The sequence below is a fragment of the Erinaceus europaeus genome, chromosome 8 (assembly GCF_950295315.1).
Source record: "Erinaceus europaeus chromosome 8, mEriEur2.1, whole genome shotgun sequence".
Taxonomy (NCBI): domain Eukaryota; kingdom Metazoa; phylum Chordata; class Mammalia; order Eulipotyphla; family Erinaceidae; genus Erinaceus; species Erinaceus europaeus.
Genome location: NC_080169.1, coordinates 71031943 through 71054153, shown reverse-complemented (window position 1 = coordinate 71054153; position 22211 = coordinate 71031943). Strand labels below are relative to the sequence as shown.

General features: G+C 36.0%; 2 protein-coding genes across 6 annotated transcripts in view; one reads left to right on the top strand and one right to left on the bottom strand.

The window, feature by feature from the left end:
- The window catches only part of FBXL13 (F-box and leucine rich repeat protein 13), a 329012-nt gene that overhangs the window by 163664 nt on the left and 143137 nt on the right, over positions 1-22211 (top strand). The gene's annotated exons all lie outside the window — the stretch shown is intronic.
- The window catches only part of LRRC17 (leucine rich repeat containing 17), a 45888-nt gene continuing 29293 nt past the window's right edge, over positions 5617-22211 (bottom strand). Inside the window, exons 3-4 of one of the 2 annotated variants that reach the window (XM_007530806.2) lie at positions 11437-11592; positions 5617-6373 (exon numbers count right to left, since the gene is read on the bottom strand). In XM_007530806.2, the coding sequence (XP_007530868.1) occupies positions 5946-6373; positions 11437-11592 (584 nt within the window). In that variant the 3' untranslated portion in view covers positions 5617-5945. The remainder of the gene's footprint in view (positions 6374-11436; positions 11593-22211) is intronic. The other variant, XM_060196363.1, reaches the window with a different exon arrangement.

Genomic DNA, 22211 nt, shown 5'->3' with positions numbered 1-22211 from the left:
TAGAAGAGCAGTGAAAGCAAAGAGTTATTTATTTATTATTATTTAGTTAGCTATGCAGGGGGAGGGAGAGAATGGGTGGGGGAGGTAGGAAAAGTGAAACAAGTTATTTTAGCAGTGAATAACACACCCAGTCCCCTAGCAATGGAAAATACACTAAGAGTTAATTTTGGTCAACCTGAAGGAGAGGGGGAAAGGGGTATGCGTTTATCTTGTATTGATAATAAATTATATCAGAGTAAAAAACCTGTCCTGTCTTCAGCTTGGATGGCTCCAGATTGCCTCAGGCCCCCTGAGCAGAGGCAGCTGATTGGCTACTTAGAAAGAAAAAAGGCCAAAGGTTTCAGAAGGGAATAGAATTAGAATGAATGACACCCCCTGGTGGGATAGGAATTTTGGTAAAGAAAGAAGCTCAGCAGGGGAGCCTGCTAGTAGCAGATCTCTGGCCCCCAGGGACTGGTTATGGGGGGGGGGGAGAGGGAAGGAGGTATGCTTCTGGAATAATAATTTAAAAGAAAATTTCTTTTCCCCTTTCTTTTTACTCTATTTTCTAACCCAAATTAAGTTATAGTGACCTCCTTGGTGTCACCACTAGGACCCTTTCTTGACTGGCCTACTAAAGGCAAAAAAAAATCCTACCGTTTTCAGTAGATGTGGTCACAGCTCAAGCCACTAGCAGCTTCTCATTCCGCCATCTTCTGGAATCCCCCACCACCTCACTTTTGTGAAAATGGCCTTCACCAAAAAAACAAGAGAAGATAAGTATTGGAGAGGATGTGGAGAGAGGAACTTTACTACACTGCTGGTGTGAATGCAAACTGATGCAGCCATTAGGAGAACAGTCTGGAGAATCCTTAAACAAATAGACATGGAAATACCTTGTGATACAGAAATTACCCGAAAGACATCATACTGATTTGAAGAGATGTATAGTGGTATTTTTCACAATAGCCAAAATTTGGAAACATTCATAATGTCCTTCAACAGATGACTGGATAAAAAAGTAATGGGGCATATACTCACTGGAGTATTACTCAACTAAATAAAATCATATTGTGTCCTTTGGAAAAAAAAATGGATGGAATTGGAGAAGATTATGCTTAGTGAAGTAAGGAAGTAAAGGACAACTACCAAATAGTTTTACTCAGATGTTGACTATAGAGAAACAAACATATGAATGTGGAAAAGAAAAAAAAAAGTCAACTCATATCTAAGACTGGGAGAACTATAGTGTTTATCTAAGGGGATGAGGGTGGGGGCGGGGACACAGACCCTAGATGACTGGAGAGGTAAGAAACTATACTTCTAATAAAAGAAAAAGAAAGAAAGAAAGAAGAAAATAAAGAACTGAGAAATGTTATACATGTACTAACAATTGCATTTATTATAAACCATTAATCCCCCAATAAAAAAGAAAATATTAAATCATAAGGGCTTCCTAGTATGCCACAAAACCATCTAGTTGATGAGGGTGAGTTTGTTTAAAATGGTACAATTGACAAACACTCCCATATTGAAAAAAAAAATAAAAGAAACAAACAAAAAATAATAATTATGTTTGGCCAGGGAAATAAACATTGGTAGCACACCTGACTTTTATGACCAAGGTTCCAGAGGTCCAAGGTTCAGTCCTCAACATTGCCATAAACCATAGATGAGTGTACTCTCTGAGTGTTTCTTTCTCTCATGAAATTAGATGAATATTTAATGTTTGGTAGTGTAATTCTCAGTCTTTATCATAGAAACAATTATACATGTAGATTTGAGTAAACCTTAGTTTTTTAAAGAAAAAAAGGTAATGCTTATCTTACCTTTGTGATGTTTTAAATTTGCCAAAAATTGTTTAATACAGTTTTTGTTCCAATAAACTTGAGTGTATCACAGATGTAAAATACACTCTTAGCTATTCCAGCTTTTGTTTCCATCTCCAAGTAAGGTCAGTTGATCTCCCAGTATGTCTAGAATTACACACATTTCTGGCAAGCAGTGTGGCTTTCTGATTATTAGACTGAAAATAAATCTTTTGGGCTATCAGATGGATAAATCGTAAGAGTTTACTTTTCATCCTTAGCAGAAAATTCACTGTAAAATATTGTCTTTCACTATTTAAAAGTCAGAGGAGGACAGGGAAGGGAAGAGCTTGTTACAGTATTGTGACAGTTAAGTGTGCAGAGGTTATGTTAAGACACTTTACAGACGTTTGGCAAGGGAACACAGTAATTTCTAAATTCAGCCATAGGGTTTCAGGCCCTGGATAAAATATAGATCGAAGATGAGAAGCCCAACTTCACTGTGTAGTTTTTCTCCATCTATTCGTATTTGGCAACATGAAAGCAATTCAGAAAAAGCTAGGGTTACATTTTTATGTTTATTTTATTTTATTTTTATTTTTTATTATTCACAATATTACATCTACTCCCTCTGGCCCCTCTTTGCAGAAAGAAACCTCCATGTTTCACAGACTTTAGGCAAGTCAGTTCTTATTAGTGAATTGCTTCTATTTGTCAGAACAGGAGACTTGTACAGATTTCCCAGAAATAGACATTAGTCTAATCACATTCTAAGTTCCAGAGGAGGGAATGGTTAATAAATGAAAACTTTGAATAGCATCATGTTAACCACTTCCCCAAATAACCAGGCATTAGGTCATATCAAATTTAGGCATAGGACTCAGGAGACCTCAGCCTGCAATAACGCTTATTTAATTCAGGGGAAAAAAAATCAGAAAATCTTAGAACTAGAAGGAAAGTTCTAAAGAAGATCCTACTATAGTAAAATACTTAAATGTTATTTAAACATACATATATTCTAATATATAGCTTATAGGATGGTATCTTTAATTTCTTATTATATTTATTTTGTTTGATAGAAACAGCCAGAAATCAAGAGGGAAGGGGGTGATAAAAAGGCAGAAAGACACCTGCAATATTACTTCACCACTTGCAAAACTTTCCCCCTGCAGGTGGGGACCAGGGACTTGAACCTGGGTCCTTGTGAACTATAATGCATGCACTCAACCAGGTGTGCCACCACCTGGCTCCAGGATAGTATCTTTAGAGTACCATAAAAAAAAAATCTACTTTTTCTTTTTTAAGGAGATGCAGAGAGAGAGGCAGAGAAGAAGAGAGAGACCAGAGCACTGTTCAGCTCTGGTTTATGGTGGTGCTGGGGACTGAACCTGAGACCTCAGAGCTTCAAGCATGAGAGTCTTTCGCATAACCACTATACTATCTCCCCAACCCAAAATCTATTTATTTTTAATCTCTGAGTTTCAACTGTTAAATAGAAGGCCCAAATGAAAATTATTATACTGTCAAGTTATTATTTCTGTCAAGAAATTGGCAGAAGATGAAGTGCCTAAATTTTCATTATATCATTGATCAACTATGCATCCCTGGAAAAAAAAAAAGAACTCTAGTACAGAGAAGGAACAAATTTCAAGCTTTTAAAAATGTACTTCAATTTTGACCCCAGAAAATATTAGTAATTCCAATTGACTTGCTTTAGAATCATCCGAATCAATTTATTATGTAATATGTTCCAGAGCTTTATTTCTAAATGAGTCTTGAGGGATAATACTAAATATAAAAATCAACAAATAAAATACTCAACTAGCCTCCAAAAATTAAGCCAAAGAGTAAATTGGGCTCTTTCTCTGAATGACATATAATCTTATTTCTTTCCCAAACCCTCATGTCTCCACTGTATGGTTCTTAGTGAAATCCCACCCACCCTATATCTGCTATCAAATCTTCCACTATAAGAGCATGTGAACAATAAGTGAATTTATTGCCTGGCAACACTTTTAACTTAATAACTGCCTTCATTACCTCATAGTGAATAATGCAATGATTTGCATTGGAAAATAGTGTCTCTAAGTCTTTATTCTTAATCCAAATCACTGATCAAAAGAGCAAATTGGCTAAAACCACACAATCCAGAATATTTTCCTTAACTATCAGCTCTGGTATTTCATACAATTTTCCATTCTCTTGGTTTCCTATACATGTAAGTACAGATTAATTGATATGGACCTATGACTCTTCCCTGCCAACAGCCCTCACAAGTGTTTCTGCAGAAAAAGACTTAATATTCCTGGTACTTATTTCCTCTTATGGGGTCTGATTGTGAAAGCGTTGGTGCAAGGCAGTAAAAAGTGCTTAGATGGATCTGAATCCTGGCTCTGCTATCTGCCAGCTCAATAGTTTTATCCTGCTTATCCAAACTCTTAAGCCTTGGGTTCCTTATCTAAGAGAGGCAGATAATATTAATTATCTCTTAAGGATTTAGTAGGATTAAAGGCAGAATATGTATAATTCCTACTACAGAGACTGGCATCTAGTAGGGACTTAAAGATGATCAATGCTATTTGTCATATGCCATCTTCTATCTTTGAGAATTCACGCAACTCTTAAATTAGACCATTTACTAAACTTTGTAGAAATTCCTTGATATAAGAAATGTGAGTACCAGAAATGTGCTGACTTGTCTCTCTCCTTTCTGACTCATATGAAACTTGTTTTATGTATAATAAATAAAAAAGCTTTTTAAAATAGGAAATGTGAATGTATTCAATCAATGTGGAAAAGAAATCTGTATAAAAAAGGAAAATGAGGGCAACAAAAAGGGAATAAATAAATAAATATTAAAAAATCTTTTTTTAAAAAAGGAAAATGTAGTTTTTCTAAGGACATATATACATTTATTTTTCTCCCTTCTTTCCTCCCTCCCTTCCTTTCTCTCTCTCTCCTTTTTTCTTTCTTTTCTTTTTTTTCCAATATAGAGTACAACTGGCTATAGAAGTGCAAACTGATAGGATCATGAATTTGAAGACTTCAGTTATTTCCTTTTTTTTTTTTTTTTTTTAAATGCTATCTCAGTAGATGAGCCAGTTTCAAGCTACAAGGCCAAATCATAGACCTTCACTTGGGTAACACACCTCACATATATAGTGCTATTTGTTTTTGTTTCATCCAAAATCCTGATCCCAAATTCTTATTTCATTCCTTGTTATATGCTCCTTAGCATATTAATTTGTCAGGAAGGGCTCTCAGTTCCTTCCCACTGACAACTGGCTTCCTAACCTGAACTTTGTTCAGAAACCAGAGCTGTTTCCAAATCCACTCTTGTTAATATCTCTTTAGGGTTTATAATGTACACATTTATAATTTCTTCTCAGAGTCAAATCTTCTGACAAGTCTCCAGTATAATCCTTAGTTTCTATATTGTTATGAAAGCTCTCCTTGAAGTGTAGCTTGAGAATTTTTTGCAAGAATCAATGAAGTATTGAGAATTTGGGTTTACCAGTGCATTCTAAAATCCATAGGTATCAGAGATGAAAATTTATTCAGCGTATAAACTGGATTACAGGAGAAAAAACTGGGAGGGGGGTGGGGAAGAGAATGATATTTCATTATTATTAAGTTTATGTATTTTTCATTTTGATCATGTTTAGGAATGTAAAAGCAATTATTCAAAAGCAAAAAACTGACCTGGGGAAATAGCATATCTGTTTACACAACAAAGTCTTGTGCTTGAGACTCAGAGGATTCAGGTTCAGTCCTCTTGTGGTACCATAAGACAGAACAGTGCTCTTGTCAACAAACAATAAAGACATGCAAAATTTAACCAAGTTTTTATTATTATTTTCAAAAAGCAGTAAAAATTTTTATACAAGACATGCCATGACTAGGACACATTTAGGACCCGTAGATTACCAGTGTGGAATTGTCACCAAAGGCTGTTCTACAAACAGCCAAAAAAGATGAAAGTATCCATTCAATTACTATAGTCATCACAATAATAAAAAAAATAATTAAAGAAACCTTCCTTTGGTTGATAACCCTGCATAAATAGGCAATACAGTTAATCAAAATGTAAACATACAGTTTTCTGACATCAGTCTAACAAATACAAAACAAGTAGGAACCAGGAGAATTTCTTGTGAGTTATCCTATGAAGATAACTCTTACACCTAGCTTCTTTGTTGTGTGGTCACTGTGTGTTTTTTCTCTTTCATCATCTTTTGTTTCCTGGTTAACATCATCTTTTGTTTCTTCATATTCTTCTGAGGAGCCAGGAGGCTCTGGTAGTTTGTCTCTGGGGCATTCTTCAAAGTAATTCCGAATATACTTTCCTACAGAGCACCCTTTGTATTCTTCAGGGAATTTGCATTCCAGGCCATTATGGTAGACATTGTAGTGGTGTTTTAACCAGTAGAAGAGGTAGTGGATGTCATAGTCACATCTCCAGGGGTTATCTCTGAGCCCAAACAGTTTCAAAATATATAAGTCTTCTAACACCCCATACTCAATGTTATGCAGACTGTTGTTTGATAAATCTAACTCTTCTAAATGTGTAAGTCCTAGAAAAGCAGCTAGAAACAAAAGATATTTAATAAACCAATAAATAGTTGGGTTACATACAACTGCATGGTGTGTTATAAGAACAAGTACAAATTTAACACGGGAATTAATTCTCTCTCTTGAAAATAATAGAAAAGATTTCTCTCTCTCTCTTTTTTTCTCAGAGCATTTACTATAGAAAACTTGTATTTTCTCCTCTCTTTGAAACTTATGCATATCTTTTAGAAGACCAACTCTGTCAGCTTAGTAAATCTAACCACATCTTTCTCAAGGAACTGGGGGCCATACCATTAAAACATAAATGCCTAAACTGATGTTGAAGTTCCAGAGAGAGAGAGAGAGAGAGAGAGAGGTGAAATATAAACACCAAGAAATAGCACACAATTTCTGTGATAGGGTAGAAGCCTTACTTCAAGTTATAAAATGATCTATTGTCATAAAGGACAGAAGTTTGTTTTCGTTTCTTCTAAATAAAGCCAGATATGTGACACTGGTGATCACTTCAACTTCTAGATAGGATGAATTGTGCATGGCAATGGTGCTACCAAATTCTAATACTTAAGAACTAGTTCTCATTTATCCTAATATAATGTACAGATTGGGTTAAGAGTAAGATATCTTTTATTTTTAAAGTTTTAAGTTATCTTTCAAAGAGATGTATGTATGGCCTATGCTTATTTTTTTCTGTATTTACTGACTGGGAAAATGCAATATGAAAAAGTCATGAGTTAGCAAAGTAGTTCAAATATAAATTCATAAAAGTGAGAAATGTGTCTACTGATGATTTTTTAAAAAATATTTATTTTATTTATTTATTCCCTTTTGTTGCCCTTGTTGTTTTATTGTTGTTGTCGTTGTTGGATAGGACAGAGAGAAATGGAGAGAGGAGGGGAAGACAGAGAGGGGGAGAGAAAGATAGACACCTGCAGACCTGCTTCACCGCCTGTGAAGCGACTCCCCTGCAGGTGGGGAGCCGGGGTTCGAACCGGGATCCTTATGCCGGTCCTTGTGCTTTGCGCCACCTGCGCTTAACCCGCTGCACTACAGCCCGACTCCCATCTACTGATGATTTTTATAACTCTCCATATTATCAGCAAACTCAGAAAATGATGCCTTTTTTTTTTTTTTTTGCCTCCAGGGTTATTGCTGGGGATTGGTGCCTGCACCATGAATCCACTGCTCCTGGAGGCCATTTTTTCCCCTTTTTGTTGCCCTTTTTGTGGTAGCCTTGTTGTGGTTATTATTGTTGTTATTGATGTCATTCGTTGTTGGATAGGACAGAGATAAATGGAGAGAGGAGGGGAAGACAGAGGGGGAGAGAAAGAGAGACAGCTGCAGACCTGCTGCACCGCCTGTGAAGCAACTCCCCTGCAGGTGGGGAGCCAGGGGCTTGAACCGGGATCCTTACACTGGTCCTTGCACTAGAAAATGGCTTTTCTAACAGCCTTTACCCTTCTTAGGGGGAAAGGAATTATATTCCAGTAGACTCCCAAACCAAAATATTTTTATCAACATTTTGAAAACATCTGGATATGTTTTAGGAAGCTGTGGTAGTTATCAGCTCTGAGTACATACACATTTAATTTTGTTGGAGGCTAGTTAGTTAAAACAAATATCAAGCACATAACACAAAATAAGACAACACAAACTTTTTTCCTTCCAGCAATAAAGAAATGTAAAAGTAGTTTATTTCTATTTCAGTTGATGTACACTGACTAGAAACCTTAGAATGGATAGGAAAATTCTGATTTCAAATATCTTGTTTCTTTTTCCTGTTACAGTTTCAAGATATATCTCAAAATCTTATTTAATTCTTATTTTGAATTTGGAAGATACGCTTTCAAGTCAAGATAATTAACTATTTTCATATCATTTGTTCTCAGAAAAAAATTCATACTTTCATCTCTAAAAAGAATTCTATGTTGATGCAATTAGTGACTTGGAGGGGTGGTGGGTGTACAGTTAACTATGGAGGAGCAAAAAATAGGACCTTGTAATGATCACTTTTTTTTTCCTTTTATTAACATTCTGGGAGTTAACAATCTCACAAAATTTTTTTAAGTTAACTTTTCAGATTAAACATTCTTAGATTTGTTTTGAAATTGTTATTGTTTTTACCTAAAGCATTATGTTTTCAGGCATTTGAGGAAGTTGTGTTAGTTTCTTAGAGGAGGCAAGACTCCTTCCTGCTAGGGTGTCTTGTCTCTCTTTTTTCTGCATCAGTCTTTGGCATTTTATGAATGGCATATAAACTTTTTATAAACACATTGGTGATCCTAACCGAATTTATGTATCTAATAGCATGTCATTAAAATAAGTCAACTTTTGCAATGCTTTATCTGAAACACCCTGAAGTACAGAAGACCTTCAATTTTAAAACTTCTTTAAATTATTTTGACCTATTTAAGTGCAGAGTTACTTTGTGGTTTTAGAAGACATGCCAAGAAAAATGATTGGCATTTGTTAGATGCTTACTATGTATTTGTTAATATAGAAAACTCTCTTGGGACTGAACTTAAGAAAGGAGAAAATAATATAGTACGTGTTAATTAAAAAAAAAACTATATGTAACATTTTGGAGTTCACATTCCAGTGTCAGTAAAGAAAACATATTGGATAAACAAGATTAAAAAAAAAATCCTCAGGAAGTCCTAAGGATGAAAATGGAAATCTTTGCAATGATAACAACTTTATTAGTGATGAAAGAAAAACAGCACCGAAAGTAAGACAAGTGCATTTTGTATTATTACCTGTCTCTCTGCATTGTCTTCTCCCTTTTCCCTAGCTTTCTTTATAGTGACTAGTTCTATGATGATTAAAACCTTACTGAGGGGCCGGGTGATGACATACCTGATAGAGTACATACATTTTAGTGCACAAGGACCCAGATTCAAGCCCTTGGCCCCCACCTGCAGGGAAAAACTTCACATGCAGTGAAACAATGTTGCTAGACTGCCTCTCTCTCTCTCCCCCTCTCCTTTTCTCTTTGCATCTATCTAAAATAAATAAATAAATAAATGTATGATGCAAAATAGTATCACACTCTTATCCATTACTTCAATAAATGTAATCTTGGCTAAACGGTAACATCCTAGTCTCTTTTAGAGACAGTTCTGTAATTTGTCTGCATTGATACTTTATTATTTTATTTTCATTTTTTATATATACATGGTTTTTTTTATTGCTACCAGGGTTATTGCTAGGACTCTGAGTGCATTGGTACTTTAGATAGTTGGTAAGCTAAGGTTTTGGATGACAGTATCAGAACGCATCTGGACACTGATAAAGAAAGAACCTGCACTGTGGGATACTTGTGTTACAGTTCTTTAGTTTCATGGAACACAATAGTGTCTCCACCTCCAGATTCTATGCCCTGTAGTCTGGTTTGTGTAGACTGGCTAACAAAGACTGACATGAACACTAAATTGATGATTATTTCCTTTGGAAGCAGAGAGGTTCTGTAGTATTCTTATTCAATGTAGAATGGAAGTTGCTTTTGCCTTTACAATCTAAAGATAGTTTTATTATACTAATATATAGACTAGTATATTAGTGTAGCTATTTTATTAGGAAAAGTTTTAACAATTTCTCTGTATATCTAATACAAGTTAATAATACTTAAAGTATGTCAACATTCTGTTTTCCTCTTTTCTCCCTTCATTTTTTCTTTCTTTCTCCCTTTCTTTTTCTCTATTTCTCTTCCTTTCTTCCACCAGGGTTATCACTGGGGTAGTGTCTACACAGTGAATTCACTGCTCCTAGTGACTATTTTTTTTTCTTGTTTCTTTTCTTTCTTTTTGGGATAGAGATAGAAAGAAATTTAGAGGGAAGAAGAATTAAAAGATGGAGACACAATGAGAAATATTTGCAGCACTGCTTCATCACTTGTGAAGCTCCTCCCCTGCAGGTGGGGACCAGGGGCTTGAACTTGGGTACTTGAGCATGGTAATCTTTATATTCTATTAGCTGTGCTACCATGTAGCCCCTCAGTTTTCATTTCTACATGTTCTATGTCCTATGACTGTACTTGTTAAGTTCTACTAGTGATAGTAAATTATCATCAAGGAAAGCAGAAGAAATACTTGTATTCAAAGTTTAATGACATGAATATTATATAAATAACATTACCAACTAGGGACCAGGAGATAGCTCATCTAGTAGAGTGCAGTCCTAGGCCCAACCCTGGCTTGTCTTGGAAGCATCATAGGCAACACTGGGGGGGGGGGGGTGCCATGGATAATGAGCAGTACCATGTTTTTTCTCCCTCTTTTCCCTCTGTTTCTCCTTTTCTCTCTCTACCTCTCTCTGAAAATAAAGAAAAAAAAAAAAAGAAGAAGGAAAACTCAGGGAAGCCACTTAGTGCTAATTAGTGTTTGTATAGATAGGAGTTTTCAAATGGAAGTAGTATCATGAAGACATCTATACATGTATTAAAACTTTAACTAATGGTGCAATAATTTTCCATTTTTCTAAACCCAGTGGTGAGTAAACTTACCACACTTTTTTTTTTTTTTTTACCATTTTTTTTCCCTTTTACAGATGGAGAAGAGATTTGAAGGAGAGAAAAGAGAATTTGCCTATTTTGTCTAAACAAAATAGGTCTGGCTTTGGTTTAAATATAGTTTATCTTAATTTATGAGCTTGCTGTTTAGTATATTTGTTTCAAATTTACTTTGAACAAGGTGTTAAATAAGGTCTCAAGCTAATTGGGACTTAGTGAATACCAAAGAAGATGACTAATGTGAATTTATCTTTGAAAATAACTATTGCATGTTGTTGGTCACTAGCAACATATTTTTATTTTTCAAACCTATTCTCCAAGATACTTTTATTTGTTTAATTGAATAACTGTTGCTTGGTAATACAGAGTATTATATACTTCACAAAGCAACATGTACCAAATATTTTTCTGAGTGTCAAACAAGTTCTAAATTAGGCACCATGCCTCATTTAAATTCAAACATTTTATGATTTGCATTAAAATCTAAATTGTATTTTCTATAAAGGTTTCCATAGGGGGTAAAAATTAAAGAACACCTGTTACCCAATTAAAGGGCTATTCTGTGGAACTTACCAGGATCTATATATTCAATGGCATTGCTTCTGAGGTTTAAATTCTTTAGCTTATAAACATCTTTAAAGTCCTTGGGTCCAAGCTGGCTGATTTTATTGTACGACAAGTCAAGTGTAACAATGTTTGGAGGGATGTTGTTTGGAACTTTCTTCAACTCTGGAAAATTAGTAACATTCAGGTTAATAAGCTCTCTTATACCCATTTTCTGTACTACTCTTAAATCTGTGGTTGAAGAGTCAACTCTCTTAAAAGAAAAAGAGATGCTAAAGCCAAAACAAAACAAAATAAAACTAAACTAAACTAAAACAAAACTACTGGTAGAGCAAGCCTTATAGATGTGCTAAATTCTGCACAAGTTTAGCAAACTGTATCGGGCTTAAAGGAATAGATATCACTCCTTGCTGAGTGGTAGGAGTTATTTCCTACAAGCAACAGCAGATCATCAACAGGAAGACAACAGGAAGTACAACTGGCTGAGTCATCAGGTGCTGTGGGGAGCAATCCTGGCTGTTTATTAGAATCACCTGGGAAGCTTTAAAAGAATGCTGAAATGAGAGGAAACCAATAAAGCAAACCAATGTATGAGTTTCTGCTCCCAGCCCTTTCCTATCCTTCTAGAAATTTTATTTTATTTTTTATATTAGAGACCTTCTGCCAACAAATTAGTTTTTCATTAGACTTATTTTACCCTAAAAAGAAAGCAAAAAGCTCTTCACCTTGATGACCCTAAAGCTTTTATTTGTACTTACCCTGGATTCTAAACTTTGAGAAAGAGTTGTCTTGACTTCCTACCTCTACTACTTCATCACCCTGAACCCTTGTGATTGCGTTTAGACTCCATTAATCCTTGAATCTTTTTTTTTTTTTTCTTTTTAAATCAGAGCACAGCTCAGCTCTGGTTTGTGGTGGTGCTGGGGATTGAAGCTAAGACTTTTGGTGCCCCAGGGTTTTGTTTTTTGCATAGTCATTATGCTATAGCATCTCTCCCCACCTCCCACTCCCAATCCTGTCTTCATTTGAGCCTCCAGTCCAGCAGTAAGTGGCTGCCAGGGACCAACAATAAAGACAATAGTTTGGTTGCTGTTGCTGTTGCTGTTGCTGTTGTGGCCTCAGCTGCTACTATCACTGCTAGTCTAGGAAAAGTCCAGGTTATTTTTCAGAGGTTAATAGGAAGGCACTTTGGTGGTGGGTACAGTGTGGAATTTATGTACCCTTGAAATCTTATTATCTTATAAAGCATGATTAAGTTACTAGTGAAAAACAAAAGTAAAATAAAAAAATAGAAAAGAAAAAAGAAATCAGTTTACCTAATTTATCTCTTACTATGCTTAGTTCATGCTTTTAAAAAATACAAAGTATGTTTGCATTTTAGTGTAATATTTGTTATTTCTCTTCATCTTTTTTGGCAGACCTGGGGCCTTGCACAAATACTGTCACATACGGAATAACTGAATGACTCATAAAATTTTGGAAATGTCTCACTGTTGTCTTTATTTGTATTTCTCTGATAACCTGCAATTTTGAGCATTTTTTTCACATGTCTTTTGGCCCTTTGGATTTATTCTTTGGTGAATATTCTGTCCATATGCTGTTCCCACTTTTGGATGTTTTATTTTTTTTCCCTGAATTTGGTGAGCTCTTTGTATATTTTGGTTACAAACTCATCCAAAAAGATCTATGTAAACCTATGTTCATAGCAGCACGATTTGTAATAGCCCAAAACTTGGAAGCAACCTAAGTGTCCAACAACAGATAAATAGCCAAGAAAGCTGTGGAATACAATGGAATACTACTCAGCTATTAAGAATGATGAAGTCACCTTCTTCATCACATCTTGGATGGAGTTTGAAGGAATCTTTTTTTAAAATTTAATTTTATTTATTTTCCCTTTTGTTGCCCTAGTTTTTTTTATTGTTGTTGTAGTTATTATCGTTGTTATTATTGATGTCGTTGTTGTTGAATAGGACAGAGAGGAATGGAGAGAGGAGGGGAAGACAGAGGGAGAGAGAAAGATAGACACCTGCAGACCAGCTTCACCGCCTGTGAAGCGACTCCCTTGCAGGTGGGGAGTGGGAGGGGGGCTTAAACCGGGATCCTTACCAGTCTGTGCACGCTGAGCTACCTACCGACTCCCGAGTTTGAAGGAATCTTGTTAAGTGAGATAAACCAGAAAGAGAAGGATGAATATGGGCAGAATTTAAGAAACTAGAACAGATATGGGAAACACAAAGTAAAACTTGGAATGGTGGTGTACTGCACCAAAGCAAAGAACCCTGAAGAAATAGGCGAGAAAAAGGGTTGTGGGGAAGGGAAGATTTCAGGTCCTGGTATATGATGATGGACCTAATTTGGTAGTGAGAGTGTTTTGCAGACACTTGTCTTAATGAGATGAGAAACTATACCCATGTGCCAACAACTTTATTGTAAACCATTAATCTCCCACTAAAAAATAAGGGGGGAAAAGAATGTTACTAGGGAGACTTTGTCACAATGTCCAAATTACAGAAAAAAAAAAAGAAAAAAGATGGAAATGATAAAAAAAAGTCTAGCATTTATGATTTTTAGAGCCTGTACTATATTTACTTTCATAAATATTCAGGCATATCTTTCTCCTCTCTTTTAGCACTTCAGAATCCATGGCAATTCCATCTTCTAAAACTATTTATTTACTATTAATATCCTAAGTACTATCAAATTTGCTTTATTTTCTTGATAGGATCTTAGTATCTTTGTAACTATGTGCAAGGACTATTTTAGGTGTGCTAAGATGTATTAAGCTACAAGAAAACCTTATGAGCTAAGTTCCATTATTACCTCTACTTTACGGTTGAGGAAATGGTGGCCATCTTACCTTCAGTCATAGTTCTAGGATTTATACACAGACACAGTCTCCAAGAGTTCAAGCTTCTAACCACTTTGTTGTGCTTCCTGTGTACAGTAGTATATTTTTTCTTCATTTATGCCTAGAATGCTCAAGTATTGGCATGTGCTATGGAGTGGGGGTAAGGAAACTACTGAGATGGAATAAATACATTGGGATGGTTCTGAAATCTTTCTGGCTCTGTGTTTAAAATGATTATCTCCCTGCTTTCAAGTGGACAAAAACAACAGTAACAGCATTATTACCATTCTCTGGTTTGTCTAATTCTCTGGTTTGTCTCAGTGGTAGTCATCAGATATAGTGTACATTTCACTGATTTAAAAAAAATTTCTCTCCCTATCTGCCATGGAAGTTTCATGCAGGTAGCTAACAACAGTGCCTAATTTATAAGTCAATGATATTTGAAAAAGGTGATAAACACGTATTCTTGTATTCTTTGTATTGTATTCTTTGCCTTGTGTAAACAAACCTCTTCCTTTGGTTTTGGTTAAATATAGTAACAGAAGTGTGATTGGATATTACTTTCTTAATTGAATTACAAGAAATTGTGACATTCCACTTGCTAGCAAACTCTTTCTGGCTTTGAAGAGCAACATCACGGAGAGGTTTACAGGGCAGGAAATTAAGGGTGGCCTCTGGACAGTAAACAGTAAATAACTCAGGCCTCAGTTGAGTTAATCCTTAAGACCTAACTTCTATCAATAAACTTTGAACAATATCCTTTTTTCCACTTAAGCCTTCAGATGAGAACACATTACCAAGCCTTATACAGCACCTAGATTGCAAACTCATGAAGGCAACCCTAAAGCAGAGGTACCCAGCCAGTCCATGTCTGGTTCCCTAATCCAGCAAAATGTGAGATAGTTAATATGTGTTGTTTTAATCAACTAAGTTTGTTAAGGAAGAATAAATAGCTAACACATGGAAAATAATGAAAATTTATGAAATTTTAAAAATTTTGATTATTCAGAAGTTGAGGCCTCAGTAAAAGTACTTTGAAAATTTAAGGTGACCTTATTTATGTCCTTTGCTAATACATAGTTCTGTTTCAAATATTGGCAGACCTCTTTTCCACTTAAGTTTTATAGGCATCTTCAGTGACACAAGTTTAGTTACAAGGAAAATAAAACAATGAGACTACATCAAATTGAAAAGCTTCTGTATAGCAAAAGAAACCACCACTCAAACAAAGAATCCTTACAGAATGGGAGCTCTATACACGTCATACATCAGACAAAAGGCTAATAACCAAAATATATAAAGAGCTCACCAGACTCAAATACAAAATACCAAATAGCCCTATCCAAAATTTGGAAGAAAATGTGAACAGAATAATCACCAAAGAAGAGCTCAAAAAGGCCAACAAACATAAAAAAAAAAAAAACTCCAAGTCAAATTGTCATCAAAATGCAAATAAAGACAACAATGAGACATCATGTCCCTCCTGTAAAAATATCATGCATCAGAAAGGATAGTAACAGTAAATGCTAGAGAGCTTGTGGGGGGCAATGGAACCCTCCTACATTGCTAATGGGAAAGTAAATTGGTCCAACTCCTGTGGAGAGCAGTCTGGAAAACCCTCAGAAGGCTAGAAATGGACCTACCCTATGACCTGGTAATTCCTCTTGTGGGGATGTATCCCAACGAGCCACCCACACTCATCCAGAAAGATTTGTGTATAGCTATGTTCATAGCAGCACAATTTGTAATAGCCAAAACCTGGAAGCAACTCAGGTAACCAACAACAGATGAGTGGCTGAGCAAGTTGTGGTATATATACACAATGGAATACTACTCAGCTATTAAGAATGATGAGTTCACCTCCTCTTGCAGGAAGCTTTAAGGAATCATGTTAAGTGAGATAAACCAGAAAGAGAAGGATGAATATGAGATGATCTCACTCATGGACAGAAATTTAGAAATAACAACAGAAAGATAAAACATAAAGTAGAACGTGTACTGGGTTTGGTGTATTGCACCAAAGTAAAGGACTAAGGGCAGGGGGCAGGGGAGAAGGGGGATTTCAGATCCTGGTGCATGATGGTAGAGAAGGACCTAGACTGGGGGTGAGAGTGTTCTTCAGAAAACTGAGAAGTTTTGCACATGTACCAACAAATATTTACTATAATCCATTAATGCTCCTAATGAAAACAAAAAATAAAAACCAAAAAATTTTTTGACATAAACTTGCCATAATGTGATAACAGTGAGACCCTAAATGGAAAACAAACTTATTTTCTAGACAATACATGCCAACAAGAAGAGATACTTAAAAACCACAGAGACGCTTTAGGACAGGCAGAAAAAAAAATTCTTGATATTTACTGTTTGAATAATTAATGAGAATGGTTGTGGCATCTTCTTAGCTTCTAGAAGCAGAAGTTGAAAAACAAGATCAGAAGAGAAAACACAAGTAGAACCTGAACTGGAATTGGCGTGTTGCACCAAAGTAAAAGACTCTGGGGTGGGTGGGGGGGAGAATACAGGTCATCGAAAAAGGATGACAGAGGACCTAGTGGGGGTTTGTATTGTTATATGGGAAATGTTATGCATGTACAAACTATCGAATTTACTGTCTAATATAAAACATTAATTCCCCAATAAATAAATTAAAAGTAAATAAATAAAAGTTAAAAAAAAACAAATATGGGAAAGGTGTATAAATATTGTTGACTATAAACCCCATCGATTTGATCTGATCTGGGGCCCATATAAAAAAAAAAGAAGAAAGCTTCTAGAAGCATAACTTGCCTTTAAATTCCTCCCTTCCCATCCCACTTATTATTTTATTAATTGCTACCACATATCTTCAGGTCATCATCACCCTTTTTCTGGATTATCCTAATAGAATCCTAAACCTGTATGATTCACTAAAGCACAAGTAAGATCATATCACTTTTCCAGATGTTTCCCATTCTTCAGCTGACATGGTCCTCCATTGCTCCCACCTCACTATGATTAAAAGTCTAAATCCTCACCAAGTCTCCATAATGCCATTAAGAGCTATCAGTCATTCTTGTCATCAGTCAGCATATCCTATGTTCTAGAAGGCAGCCTGGCTTACTGAACCCACATCTTCTGGAGCTGGACATGAGAGTGGATGACAGAGACCTTCCAAACAAACACTGTAGGACAAGACAAAATGGGTTAACCACAAATAAAGGGTTAGAAAAAGATGTTTATGAGAGCACCCTGACATCCAGCTTAGGCAATGTGGCAGACCTGCGGATGCTGGAAGAATATGAATTGCAGAACAAACTTTGGCATTGTCAGCAGTAGCCTTGAGTAAAAATAGGATCCACAAGTAATACCAGTAAATGCAAACCAAATCCTTTACTAATATGGCTTAGAAAAACATGGAAAAAGCATATTTGTATTGAGTAAAAATAATTCTTCAGTTTTTTTTAACATCTTAAAATTTGAATGAGAATGGCAAGTATTAATGTATAGTATGCTTATCTCTAATAAAGATTATATAAATATAAATTTCCCCAGAAGTCAGGCTTGGTCAATGTCCTCATTTTTAGAGCAGGCACCACATGTTTATTTGCAGCTACTCAAAATTCTTGATCAACCCTCAAAAAACGCCATATTTACTTGATTACTACCCTCACAAGTCTTTTCCCACTCTCAACCAAACCTTGTTGAGTTTGAGAAGGAAATAGGAAAGTTTTCTCCATGTAATTGCTCAACTATTAGGCTATCTTGGTTGTCAGCAGTGTCAAAACTACTCTGCAGTCTTGCTAGTAATAGGGAAAGAGACAGAAATAGTTCTGTTTATTGCATATAAACATTTCATAATTATTGTTCAATCCAGCAGTAAAACCAACAGCAGCTGGGAGCAATTTACCTGAAAAATTACCCCTAGTCCTAATCTTAGAAGTAAAAATGACTTTTTTTAAATGGTAAAACAAAAGTATTCTGGGACTGGCAGATGGATCACCTGGAAGGGTGTCTGTTTTGACATGCATATGACTCTAGCTATGAGATGTCTCTCCTTTTATCTCTCTGTCTCTGTTCCTCCTTCTAACTAAACAGTTGACCTGGAGTGGTGAAGCCCTGGTGATAACAGAAAGGATGAAAATGTGCTGGTGAAGTGAAATTTCAAAGTAGTTTTAAAACTCTCACTTTCATGCATTTTTGGCAAGTCCATTTATATCAATATGGCATAAACACAGTTTTCAACTCATCTTCCATATATTCCCATTGGAAGAGCAAGTTATGTTGGCAAAGTACCCATCTCTCAGTGAATAAAGCTATTATTTCTTTTTCTCACTGTCAGATGTTTAAGGTAAAAATATCCATCTTTGAGGTTTCTGTGGTCAAACTGGCACATGTTGGGTACCCAGTGCATATGATCTGATTCATCTGCTGCTGAGAAGCACACAACAAGGGTTAGGGTAATCATATCTGTGTGTAATCACATACATAGTATACTGTACTGTTCTTAAAGGCTGGGGGATGAAGCTGGGGTGGGGACACACAGAAAGTTTTTTTTTAAATCAGTTCTTCTCAGTTAACAGATGTACCCAGAATTTTGAAGGAAAAGATGGGCATTGGAAGGAAGAGGCTGATTGAGTACTACTAATGTGACCTTAGAAGAACAATCTTCTTCTTCTAGCGTTTGCCCTTCTTCCGTAGCCAGTCAACAGCGTCAGGTTGAGCCTGATGTAAAGTTTCGAGACCTCCTTTGAATCTGGAGAGGTGGCAGTCGTTGACTATAACTTCCCTACACCCCCATTTTCTCATTTATAAAAAAACATGTCTGACAATAATAGTATTGTTTTAAGTTTGTAAGAAGTAAATGCCTTAATACATGTAAACTACATGCTCTAGGCATACCTGGCATTTAGCTCACAGTTCCTCTTTACTAAGTTCACTGCTGGTTCTATCTTTCAGTTGCTGTCTTGGCTTTCTTTGGATTCTACATAGTTAGAACATGTGGCACACAATCAAAAGTATTTCTACACTTTGGCAGAGAGCTAAAGATGAACATGACATTATTTATAGGATGGAATAAGGAAATTATAGTGGATTAAATTCAGATTGTCATAACTGCAATTCTAGCTATTATTTTAAACTTTGGTCTATCATTTATTAATGCTACCTAAATTATTATTTTGCAAGAGAAGTCAATAAACCCAATTTTTGTTAACCTAAAGCATATTACCTTGTGCCAGGCAGAAGCAAAAGTTTAATTAAGCAATAAAATAGCTTCCTTAAAACTTGTGGGAATTGGAGCTGGGTGGTGGCACACCTGGTAGAATACGCAAGGACCCAGATTTGAGCCCCCGGTCTCCACCTGCAGGGGGAACATTTCACAAGTGGTGAAGCAGTGCTGCAGGTGTCTCTCTGTCTCTCAACCTCTCTATCTCTTCCTTCCCTCTCAATTTCTAAATAAATAAAGATAATAAAAAAACTTATGGGAATCAACAGCATACCAAAAAATGAACAATGAATAATCAACTAACTCAGATTCATACCAACTGTAGTGGAAACCATGTACGTTGAGTTACTAAGAGGTAAAAAAAAAATCTTTATTTTTTTATATTAAAAAAAGTACAGATTCTAACTTTTAGTCATTAACATTTGGAAGAACTTGAGTGTTATAAATAGTGTACATGTCGTGGACTTTATATTATTTTCCAGTAAGTAGTATGTGTAATTTTATAGCAGGGAGGATGAATTTATAGGGGATATCTGGAAGCTTGTGTTGAGACAACAAAAAAATTAAGAAAAGGAAGCATTAAATACTTTTTGTCGTTGTTGTTGGTTTTTTTACAAGTTGATGAAGTCAGTGTCTGCCAAGAGAAAAAGAGACAAAAATATCTTGGAAAAAGACAAAGTAGAAATTGATTACTTGGAGAGGGAAAGGCTCTTGAATGGAGAAGGATAATATAATATATTATCTCTTCTTAAATCACAGTGCAGTCTAATGTATTATAGAAGTCTTCAACTTTGTGTTGATGGCATTTTTCTCAAATAACTAATGCACTTACTTTCTCTTTACTACCTGGTATAGGTAGTGCAAATTCATGTCAGCCTGAGGGTAGAACCTCAGCAATATCAAGTGGACTTTTAGTTTTTACGTTTTAGTTATTTTCTTTCAATGAGAGATACAGAGAGAAAGAGAGAGAGGCTAGAACACTACTGAGTTTAGGCTTATGTTGATGCTAGAGATTGAACCTGGGACTTCTGAACCTCAGGCATGAAAGTCTTTTGCGTAACTATTAGACTGTTTCCCCAGCCCTAGGTAAGTCTTTCTAATGCAAGTCTAGTTTAATATTAATAGCTTGTTATTAAGTTTTAAAATATGTAATCATGCCTTTTTTGGGGAAAGATTTATTTCATGAGCAAGTTGGAAATCGAAACAGAGGACATCTCAATACATGTGGTGCCAGGGATCAAACCCATGATCTCGTGCATTCAAGTGCTGTACACTACCTGCTATGCCACCCCTGTTAGCCATAGTTCAAGTTTTTAATTTAAGCATCAAAAATAAAACCTTGTGATACATGTCCTTCAGCATGATGCACTAAGTGTTCATAGTAACAGTGTCAGAGAAATCCTAGCTAATATGATTGCAAACTATAGATACTATACTGAAATTCTTTGAAGTATATATGGTTGAGGCAACTGATTGTTTGAAAATAACTGGATTAATTTTGGAAGGCAACAGGTTCAGGAAGACCAAGGATATTTCATGATTTTACAGTTATTTGCAAATTCTGCACAGTACTAGCCTAAGCTGATGTGAAATATAGAAGTCAGAAATGATTTTCAGGAAGTAGATACTATTATGGAAAGATTTCCTTAGTCTTTTGGTTTTTGAATTAAATGCTTTCATTTCAGTTTGGGTAGATAGGGGAAAATTAAGATAGAGAATGTCTACAAGTACTTAATGAAACCTCAAGTCTGCAGCCTGGGAGTGGCACAGTGGTTAGGGTGTTGGACTTTCAAACATGAGGTCCTGGGTTTAATCCATGACATTGCATGTGTCAGAATGATGATCTGGTTCACTCTTTTGCTCACCAATAAATAAATTAATCATAAAAGAAAACCTTTGGCTGTCGGGCAGTAGTGTAGCGGGTTAAGCGCACATGGAGAAGCACAAAGACTGGAGTAAGGATCCTGGATCACCTCCCCACCTGCAGGGGGGTCGCTTCACAAGCAGTGAAGGAGGTCTGCAGGTGTCTGTCTTTTACTCCTCCTCTCTGTCTCCTCTCCTCTCTCAATTTCTCTCTGTTCAATCCAACAACAACAACATTAATGGTAAGGATAATGACAACAACAAGGGCAACAAAATGGGAAAAAATGGCCTCCAGGAGCAGTGGATTCCTAATGCAGGCACCCAGCCCCAGCAATAACCCTGGAGGCAAAAAAAAAAAAAAAAAGAGAGAAAGAAAAAGAAAAATGAAACCTTCTTGAGATATTTTCCATCTTGAGAGAATTCCTTGAACATTTTTAAATGAGCAACTAAAATGAACAACCTATGAGTTAGTGGCTAGGAGTTAGCTCACCTAGTAGGGCACATGCAATACCATACAACTGCACCAAAACCAAACCAAAACAAAACCCGGAAGCTAAGGTTTAAGAATTAGAGGTACACTGTCACTATCCCTCAGTCCCCAACCCACATACAGAGTTCTCACTCCTCCTTTCCTGCACATATTTTCTCTTGAAGTTATCATTTCCACACAGATGCACACCATATATTAATTGGTGTAATTCAAATTACACAGACAGCATTTGCACTTGTTTTCATACCCATAGGCCTACGTACATTAATTAAAATATACTGGATTTAAGATTAAAGGAATTCTCAGGGTGGTGTGAGAGTTCACTGGGGGAGAGAGCACCTGCTTTGCCATGCACTCTATCTCAGTTTGAGCCT